At 36.1% G+C, this 10,614-nt stretch overlaps 1 protein-coding gene across 1 annotated transcript; it reads right to left on the bottom strand.

Moving 5' to 3' along the window:
* Positions 1-1,205: 1,205 nt before the first annotated feature.
* Positions 1,206-10,554, bottom strand: LOC126483956 (calmodulin-like protein 4). Its single transcript, XM_050107252.1, has 5 exons — positions 10,350-10,554; positions 10,236-10,266; positions 10,030-10,161; positions 4,425-4,607; positions 1,206-1,766 (listed from the first exon to the last, which is right to left on the bottom strand). The coding sequence occupies exons 1-5, from the start codon at positions 10,350-10,352 to the stop codon at positions 1,666-1,668; spliced, it is 450 nt and encodes a 149-aa protein (XP_049963209.1). The 5' UTR covers positions 10,353-10,554; the 3' UTR covers positions 1,206-1,665.
* Positions 10,555-10,614: the final 60 nt, after the last annotated feature.

Raw genomic sequence — 10,614 nt, 5'->3', positions numbered from 1 at the left:
AGTAGTATGGAGAACTACATCAAACCAGTCTCTGGACTGAATACAACAACAACAACACTTGACAAAAATAGCCTGCAGTGGCTGCTGCTTCGAATTCAAACATACTGACCTAATTTAATTAATTTGCATTTCATGACAAATAAATGAAACATGAACAGAATACATACTGAATAAAAGAGGGAGGTTAGAAGTTTTGTAAACCACTAGTTGTATAAATGGCCGCTAGGGCTTTACAGTTGCATAAACAGCTGTTAGGGTTCTCACACCAATAGGCCATTTGAAAATGGCTACGATGCAACAGAAGAATTTGTGCATTCTTGAGTTTGCAAGAAGTGAGTCGGCAGTTAAGTGCGGCAGGCATTTCGTCCCCGAAGCGCATTGAAACACCAACTAAGAAAAGCATAAGCAGTTAGTTTAATTTCAATAAACTAGATGTCTCTGCAAAGAAAATAAAGCCCTGTCTCAACACTTCTGGCCACCATGACTTTCTTGTGGTGCTATGTTAAGGAGGCTGTTATCTGACCTCTACCTGCTACTCTGGCCGACCAGCTGAACCGTGTTACTGCCAAGGTAAACTCCATAAGCCAAGAGATGAGTTTGGCTATCACTTAGATGTTTGCTGGGCATCAAACGGAGACACACTGAACATTTATAACCTGTGTTTCAAAAAAATTGAAACTTCCTCCTTTGATTGGTATTTAGATTTTCCTTGTACAATTTATACCTCATGAAATACAAATCAATTAAACTGTGTCCATCATTTTGAATAACCCTGTATAATTTTATTCATTCCATGTCCCTGAATGGTTTCTTTCATTAAGGGATTGATAGAAAATACTATGTGAACAAGTGAGGGAAAACCACCCCTATAATGAGATAGTCTAAAAGTTTATAAAATCTGCCATTGTATTACATATTTTGTGCATCAAAATTTGTTTGGTAACATTTATAGAAAATTATTTACAATGCCCATAAGTAGTCTAACTTTTTTATGCGAGTGCTAATATTTGTTTATAAATGGTTAGTTGAAGATATTCTCACAATCTGATATTTACTGCATATGCTACTTACTTTTAAGGATTTGCTGTCTGGAATAACAAAAGAGGTTGGAAGCCTAACCTCAAACAGAACATAATTAAACTGGATTTTAAATGCACATAATTTCAATAACAAAGAAACAAACAAAGCCACTGACAATTAACACGATTTTTCAATGTAAAACTTTACTTCTCTCTCTTTACAAAGTCTTTTCCATGCACATCAAAAATACATTATATAAAAGTGCATTAAAACAAATAGTTTAACAGCAATGTCCATAAATCAAATGTTTCAATTAAGTACTTATATTCGATATCACAGGAATTGCTTAAAATTCAGTATAATACTATTGAACAGTCAGATTATGTCACCTTTCAGAAGTAATTATGGATTTTTTCCCAAGCAAAAGAAAAATAATTTTATCACATACTTTTCATGTGATAACAAATACAGATACACACATTTCATATACAAAATTTAATACCAATAATATAACATGAGTGGATCTCTAAGCAACACATGGAGTTTCAAAAAATAGAAAAGTTTGCAATGCCTCCACCAAATGCATTATAAATGTAAACTGTATAAAATACTGTCATAACCCAAGCACATGTGATCCATGAGGCATTAATAGTAATCTGGCACAGGAGCACATGCAATCTTCACAAAGTCCTGGTACTTCACCTGTCCATTGTGTGAAACATTTGCTTCCCTAAAAATCTGTTCCACTGAAAAAGTGAACCAGAAGATGAAATTAATATGGATTCAGATTAAACAATTAACATGTAAAGAATATTTCAAGATGGTGGACGGAGGAGGAGGACTCTCCTGTACCTCTATACGAATACTCAAGTTTGACACACACACACACACACACACACACACACACACACACACACCACCTGCCCATGATAAAAGTTTCAACATCCTGTAACACAATCAGAAAGAGTAACTGAGTACATATGAGAGCCACAATGCAAACATGTTGGCAACACTGGATGTGCAATATTATTTGTAATGTCAGCTATTGTGGGAGACTTGCAGAAGCAGCTCACTTTTTTTGTCAATATCATGTTTATTGGAAATTCCAATGTCAGACCTTGAGTGAACATCAAACAACACTGATGGAGCTTTAATAATGTGCACAAATGCTCCTGAATCTGGGAACCATTTTGCATTATCATTACTCACTTCACTTAAAATGGAGATTGGTTCACTGAAAAGATTGCTCTTTACTCTCCTGGTGGAAAAGTGTTATTATTCTGTCGATGAAGTCATTGAGGACAGCTTCACAATCTGAACACAGGGATTGTAATACATTTATTATTTTATGTAAATGTGTAGCTGTAACTTAGAAATGTAAAATATAATGTAAACTTTTGTATTTCTCTTAAAAAAAGTGAAAAAAGTTTCTTTTGTAAACCTTGACATGTCTCCTGTACATCAAATCAAATGATTTGAAAATTGTATGTAATGAGATGAATAAACCACATAACATAACACATAACTAAAAGAATAAAAAGCAGAATGTGCCTTACCTTTATTGGTAGTTTTTCTCTTAGGACTACTAGAACTAACATGCTTCATTTCATTAAACAAACTGAAATACGCATTTCAAGGTGGAGGTTTAACCAAGAAAGTAGGATTACTTTGTGAACTGATAACTACAATGCTGAACAAGTGCAAAAACATGGACGAATACATGAATAAGGTAATTTCAATCTCAAATCATCTGAAAAATACTGGCTTTGAAACTGAAGAAGAATTGGTTGGAAACGAGATCTTACGCATGGCCTATATGTAAAATGATTTCATGTGTTAATAAAATATAAGTTTTATTTGTCCCTAAACAATTTTTCCACATCACTTCACAGCTGTTAAAGTAAAGAAGCCAACAATCTTCTGTTTTGCTGTTTTCTTTTTTTTTTGTAATAAATTTGTAATCTGCAATAATCTCCTATACTGTGACCTGAGGATTAAAGATCATGTATTAATTTGAAACTTTTGTGTCTGAACTCTGAACGGTTAACAGTAGACAGTAGTAGTAGTAGTAGTAGTAGTAGTAGTAGTACAGTTCCAAATTTGAATGACTGTTAGCATGGCATCGTGTGTAACCATAAACAACCACCCAAGGTCATGAAAGCCCTAAATAACAGGTTCATGAAATATGAAACTTGTGGTAGGCACTCTTTGATAAGATGGTTGGTTGATTGTTTTTGGGGAAGGAGACCAGACAGCGTGGTCATCGGTCTCATCGGATTAGGGAAGGATGGGGAAGGAAGTCGGCCGTGCCCTTTCAGAGGAACAATCCCGGCATTTGCCTGGAGTGATTTAGGGAAATCACGGAAAACCTAAATCAGGATGGCCGAACGCGGGATTGAACCGTCGTCCTCCCGAATGTGAGTCCAGTGTCTAACCACTGCGCCACCTCGCTCGGTCTTTGATAAGACCATTGGCCAACGTAAGAGGGAATTTCTGAAGCTACAGGAATTCCATCAACATCAAAACATTCCATATTCTGATAAATGAGTTCAACAAGAGGAAAATTTTCGTGCAATCACTCTGTCCCTCGTTACTTGAGTGCTGAACATAAGTGCAAATGCATAGTTGTTTCAATCTTGCTGAAACAAAGATTTGACTCTTAAGGAAAAGCTTATTTCTGAATTTGAAATAACAGTCAAAGAAGTGGAAAGGTCAACCTTCCCCGCTATTTAAAAAAAAAAAAAAAAAAAAAAAAAAAAATTCATTGCTCTCAAGCATATTTTGTTTATGATTATCATGGATTTGCCGTAACAGACAGAGCTCCGTGTGGTCAAAATGTCACAGGAGTGTATTATCATGAATTAACAACTGAACAGAAAAATAAAATTACTACTGACCCCCACATTGCCAATCTCTAATCAGAAAACGGCACAAATATGTTTGAGAAGTGTTACTGCACGCAATCTAAAGTATTCATATCATGAAGGACTTTCTGCTGCTGTTAGCTGAGCCATTTGTCAGTTGAACAAACACGGCTTGTTCGACAGAATTTTAAAACTTCCCACCACTGGGACGTGGTCACTGAAGAGAAGGGAGACTCAAAGGATTGCACAGAAATAATGACAAAAATAAAAAAGGAACATGGGAATTATTTATCAAATTTCCCACATATATAACATTTAGAAATTGATTAAAGTCTGTATTTATAGTGAGCTGGTTTATTTACTCATAATACAAAATAATTTGTATCTACATAATCAATAATTTTTATTTATTATGCATTAACTTTTTAAAAAATAAATCGAAAAACTATAGTAAAAGCACAATATTACATATGAATCATGTAAATACTATTTAGCAAAAAAATAATAATAATTATTATTATTATTATTATTATTATTTACCTTCCTTCCCACTAAGTCTTTCACCCCAGTTAAGCAGCATATGCTTCAACTGCCGAGCTGGTAACACACCTTTCTTTCCAGGATCAGCTGCTTGAAATGCTGCCACTACTTCATCTGGTAAAACTTCAGCCTGGCTGTGGGTGTGCATCACTTCAAGGAACTCTGCAAATGACATCTTTCCACCTACCAATTTTTAAACAAAAGCAAATTAAAAATTTGTAAACTCTCCTTTCAATGGGATTCTTCCTTTTATTATTGTCAGACACAACATTATGAACTATATTACGAATACATAGTGTGACCAGCCATATACACCCTTATTTTATTTACTACAGGAAATCACTGTGGATAACCAACACAAGCAGTCAGTGAAGTGCTTTTAATATTCCTCACAAAAAATGTATTTTTTTCTCCACAAATCTAAATACAACTGACCTTGGATTAAACATTCGTTGTTATCAGCACAATTTTTGTCCATCTCTTTTCTGTTTCAGAATTATTCCTTCCTTTAGTGAGAAAAATTGGAAACACTGGTACTAATATTAACCAATGGTGCAAATATCATAAAGAAACTGCACAATCAGACTACACCCAGCAATTCAGCACAAGAACACGAAGTACAACATGACAACTAAAGTAAGCCTATACCTTTTCATGTTTTAACTAAAATATTACAAGATTCACTGAAAATATACTAATACTTTATAGAACATGTTTGTACTGTCTACCATAATTTTAAACTTTAAAACACTTATTTGCAGGTGCCCCTAGAAAAAAACTCATGACTTATGCATGATGTATGTACATAATATGCCTCAACAAACTTTTGGATACATGCTCACTATGTATCTAAATTTTCTTGCAGTTTTAGATTTAATGAGGAAAAGTGTGTTAAATGTGGTGTGCTATGATCAATCTGTTACTACAAACATTACTTGTTTCCTTTGCCAACTTGTAAACAAATTACCACTTTCCCACTTAACATATGCTTCAGGCTATACATCATCATTGTCATCAAGACCAAGATTTTATGAGACCTCATTTTGGCCCTATAACATCAGAAACTGAAAAACTGATCATAGTAGATAGGAAAGTACAACTGAAAGAAATAAAATTTGTTATGAACATTTTAGTAAGAAAGTAATGCAAACAGATTTTGGAATGTGCACGAGCAAACTACAGTAGTTTGGAAGGAAAAGGGCCAAGCAACAAATATGGAAAGATGTTAGTGTAGAAGATGAAAAAAATAGGAGGAAACGTGTGGCAAGGACAGAAGAGTTTTTCTAGCAAGAGTCATGGAAAGATGACAATCGTGACAGTGAAGCTGTCTCCTAGCTGTGGAGTCGACCGAAGTGTCCGATCCCACCCGTCAGCTTTGACCCGTGACGTAAGGCTGTTGTGGTGTGTGACGTCACGACGCCGCGGAATTTAGTTTGTGAGAGTGGCGTGTTTGTAGGTGTCGTTTTGATGCGATCGGTGGTGCTCTCTGGTGGTGTGTTAGGTGATGTTTTTGGTTTAGTTTGTGAGGGTGGCGTCGTGTGTGAATTTTGGTAAATCGCTTTTTTTGTTTCTTTGGTAGGTATGGATATGACTGACAGGGTCAACAGTTTTCGGTTGTCGGCTATGATGGGGGGACAGTGCGTTGTCTCTAATAAAATTTCTTCAACTATTCGGATTTTTGGGTGAAGCGTGAAGTGTTCAGTATGTCACAAACAAATAAGGCTTACTTAAAGTTCCGGCGTCTCTGACCATGGACGGCTGTATGTGGAGACGTCATAAGGATAACAGGTCAAGGGCAGTGTTTGATCCCAATGTGTGGCTGTGAATGTTGGTATTGGTATCGGGAGCTGCTGTTGAGCTATATAGGTCACGGGAAGTGTCCGATTCCAGATTATATTGTGTTTAGTGGTATTTGGGGTGTTTTGTGATGTCAGTTTTTCTCGTTGTTTTGCATGGGGGTGGGTGTCTAAATTTGTTTATATTCAGTTTGTCCCCACCCAAAAACCCCCTATTTCTAGCGCTTGTCCCGTTAGTGTCATTAGGCTTTTTGTGGAACATGTGTGTGTTTTTCGATGTATTTTCGTCCTCATAATGTGTATGTAACGACTTTATATGCGCCATATTGGAATCGTGGTTTATGGTCGTTTCCGCCATATTTGTGACGTCATGAGTCAAAGCAGACGGGCGGGATCGGACGCTTCCATAATTCCCTAGCTGTTACTGCATCTTTGTTTTATGCCACGTCACCCTGTAAAAAATTTTCACAATACATCCCAACAAGCACAAAACAATTTTAGATGTTATGCACTTGCTTTACTTTTAAATGTGTTGACATTGGTAAATAGATCATTTTGGTGTTCATCATTGTCTTGTCTTTTGTGCTATTGATAATTAATAATGAAGATCAAAAGACTATCAAAGTTGGTGTCCACTCACTCACAGATGAGACAGGGACTGAAGTTGAAACTAGCAAAGCACAAGCAGAAATGTTAGCTCTGTTTTCAAAAGGTTCTATACAACAGAAAACCCAGGAGTACTACTCAGACACAATTCTAATTTCAATGTAACGATGAGTGAAATAGTTATATCTATGGCTGCCCAGTAGTTGGTAAAAAGCACAGATCACACCCATATACAAGAAAGGTAACAGGAGTGATCTACAAAACTACCATCCAATATCCTTGAAAACGATTTGTTGAGACTCTTAGAAGATATTCTGAGCTCAAACACAATTAGGTATCTCAAACAAAATGACCTCCTCCATGACAACCAACATATGTTTCGAACAAACTAATGATCTGAAACCCAACTTACACTTTTCTCACATGACATACTGGAAGCCATGGATCAAGCCAGTCAAGTACACGCAGTATGCATCGATTTCCGAAAAGCATTTGATTCAGTACCACGCATACACTTATGTCAAAAGTTCGATCATATGGGGGCATCAAGTGAAATTTTTGATTAGATTGAGGGCTTTTTGATAGGGAGGACACAACTTGTTATCTTGGATGGAGAGTCATCATCATATGTAGAAGCAACTTTGGGTTCCCCATGGAAGTATGTTGGGTCACTTGCTGTTAATGTTGTGTATTAACGATCTTGCAGACAATATTAATAACCAGGCAGTGGCAGGAGAACACAAAAAGGTTTAAATTTTACAAGCTTTCGGGGCCAGTTATTCTGGTAGAGGAGTTGAAGGGGAACGAAGAGGGGTGAAGGAAAAGGACTGGAAAGGTTTACATTACATTGTCAATAATTACTTTTATTGTTATAGACAATATTAATAGTAACACAGGGTTTTTTTGCAAATGATGCAGTTATCTGTAATGAAGTACTACCTGAAAGAAGCTGCATAAATATTCAATCATATCTTGATGAGATTTCTAAGTGATACAAAAATTGGCAACTTCCTTTAAATGTTCAGAAACATAAAATTGTGCACTTCACAAAACAAAAAACTTAGTATCCCATTACTACAATATCAGCAAGTCACTGTTGGATTGGCCAACTGATACAAATACCTGGGTGTAACACATTGCAGGGATATGAAATTGAATGATCACATAGGTTCAATCGTGGGCAAAACAGGAGGTAGACTTCAGTTTATTGGTAGAATACAGGCAAAGTTCAATCAGTTTACAAAGGAGATTGCTTACAAAACAATCATGTGACCCATCCTGGAATACTGCTCAGTTTGTGGGAGCTCTACCAAATAGGACTAGCAGTGGATATTTGAACACACACAGAAAAGGGCAGCACAAGTGGTCACAGTTTGGTTTGACCTACAGGAGGATGTCACAGATATGCTGAAAGAACTAATCTGACACAAAGTTAAAGATAAATATAAAGCTCCCGAGAACGGCTGCTTCCAAAGTTTCGAGAGCCAACTGTAAATGATGACTAGGGCTATACTACAACCCCCTAAATATCACTCCAATAGGTATTGCAAGAACAAGATTAGACAGCACACACAGAGGCATTTAAATAGTCATTCTTCCTGTGCTCCATATGTGAATGAAATGGGGGGAAAAGACTTATAACTGGTATAATGGGATGTACCCTCTGCTGTACACTTCACAGTGGTTTGCAAAGTATAAATGTTAACTATATTGTTAGCTATTATTAAAAGTCTTACTTCTCCATAATAATTTATTTCTCTGAAAGAATGAGTAGATTAAACAGGTTTATTGTAATTCTAATATTTCAAAAAGTCTCCAAAGTATGGTAGTTGCAATGGGACCATAGAAAAACATTAGTGGCAAATCAAAAGAGTTACATAACAATCCTCCCTCTCCTGCATCATAAATTAAATACAATCAAATTTACAACCTGTCTTTTTGAAAAATGTTGTTGTGCTGTTCCACAAAAAAAAATATAAATTTGACACAAGCAAACAGATCCGAAACCAAATATTTCGGACATACAAATACACACTACCCCTCTCCACTTAGAGAAGTGAGTATATAACAGCAGGAGTAATGTAGTGCTCCTCCCCTGCTATTTTTCATACTTTGTGTTTGGTATATGTAAGTAATATGCATCCAATACTCTTTGGAACTTCATCTATTACTTAATAAAGCTTTTCTAAATTTACCTTGCACTTCTAGTTATTTATAAGAAAAGGTGAGAGTATTCATTGGCTTCACCAACACTCAACCAAACTGTTACCTTCAAACCCAGTTAGCCCTCAGGCTACATTAAAGACAGTCTGTCACCACACCAAGGTTTTTGAAGTGGTTAATAGCCTTCTCTAACCTTATCAACTGTATTGGAAGGTACAGATCATTCAAATCACTTGTTCAAATCTTTAACCATCACTTATGTCTACAATTCTACACTTAAAACAGTATTACACTGTTAGCAAGTTTATTTCCTGCTGAGACACCACAGCTCATAACTGCACGAAAACTAGTACTTGCAATAGGCCTTAATGGCGTGTGTGGGGGCGGGGGGGGGGGGCGTTCCAGTCTGCTTCGTATTTCTGACTGAATTGCTGGTACATCTACAATAATTCTAGTGAGCTAGTACTACAGCTGAAGGAACCCATGTGCACGCTTTGCAAAGCACTGAAGTGTTCAAATTAATGTTTAATAGATTTAATTTGTATCTTCACAACGAGTGTACTCTGCTTAAATTAATCTAGCTATATCTTGTATGGTTCCTACACTTTGTATGCAGATCTTCCTTTTAATCAGATTGTTCTAAGCAAAGAAGGGCGTATATTTCACAAGATAAGTTTTACAAACTATATCTATACGATTACATCTCTCAATTTTAACAGATGACACTGATACTTCACCTGAACACCTAAGCAGATAATTTTGTAACTATAATGTGCACTCGGTGAAATCTTGTTAGATCTTTAGAGGCAGTGTTTAAATGTAGTGAGAAATCCATAGTGCAGCAAAGCAAAAAATAATGAAATATATAATTTACTAGTTCTCCAACCAGTTTTAAAAGTTTTCAGTTAAGATTTTTCAGAAGTGACAAAATTCAAAAAGTAACATCGCCATGACACACTAAACACAAATAATTACACAACTTTCTGGTTTAATATTTGAGCAGGTAGATCAAACTGCTTTCGAAATGGCGATTTTCTTACCTTTCTCTTTCATATACTTTTTAAGTTCCTGAATCGTTGGGCTCATACCCAGCGATCTCATTATAATAGTTAACTCATCCAAGGTACGAATCTGTCCACTTCGTGCGAAAAGGTAGAAGCATTCACGAAATTCTGAAAGTAGTGACTGCCATTACATTTGGCTTACACACCCTTACAAGTTCGTAACAAATTATTAGATCACATACCATCTATATCCTGCTCCCGGAAATATCGAGCCTAAAGAGAATAAACATACATATTACAATACTGTAACATTTATACATTACAAATGGAGAAACTGAATATAAAGGCCAATTTACCATATCGCTATTAACAGCTGTTTCAAACAATACGCCAACAAACGTCAAATGGCGACAACTCAAATAAACGGATCTTATCTAGCTTATAAACTTTCCACACCTAACATTGTAAATGTTCTAAAACAGTGGTGAACAAAACATGTCCTTGCACTTATCGTCAGATAACCACGTCACAAACCGCACTAGTTTCTCTACGCGTAAGTATCGTTTAACATTAAGTCGAACTTGCCCAGTGAGCTAGTGTGATACATCGTTTATTTCACTC

This window comes from Schistocerca serialis, chromosome 1 (genome assembly GCF_023864345.2).
Source record: "Schistocerca serialis cubense isolate TAMUIC-IGC-003099 chromosome 1, iqSchSeri2.2, whole genome shotgun sequence".
NCBI classification, from domain to species: Eukaryota; Metazoa; Arthropoda; class Insecta; order Orthoptera; family Acrididae; genus Schistocerca; species Schistocerca serialis.
This window is presented reverse-complemented; position numbering and strand designations above follow the sequence as displayed.

Excerpts from the sequence above, each read along its gene's own strand:
- LOC126483956 (XM_050107252.1), bottom strand. Across the intron at positions 4,608-10,029 it reads AAAGTATATGAAAGAGAAAG|GTGGAAAGATGTCATTTGCA; the intron begins GTAAGAAAATCG and ends AAAAATTGGTAG. Across the intron at positions 1,767-4,424 it reads AAGACTTAGTGGGAAGGAAG|TGGAACAGATTTTTAGGGAA; the intron begins GTAAATAATAAT and ends TCACTTTTTCAG.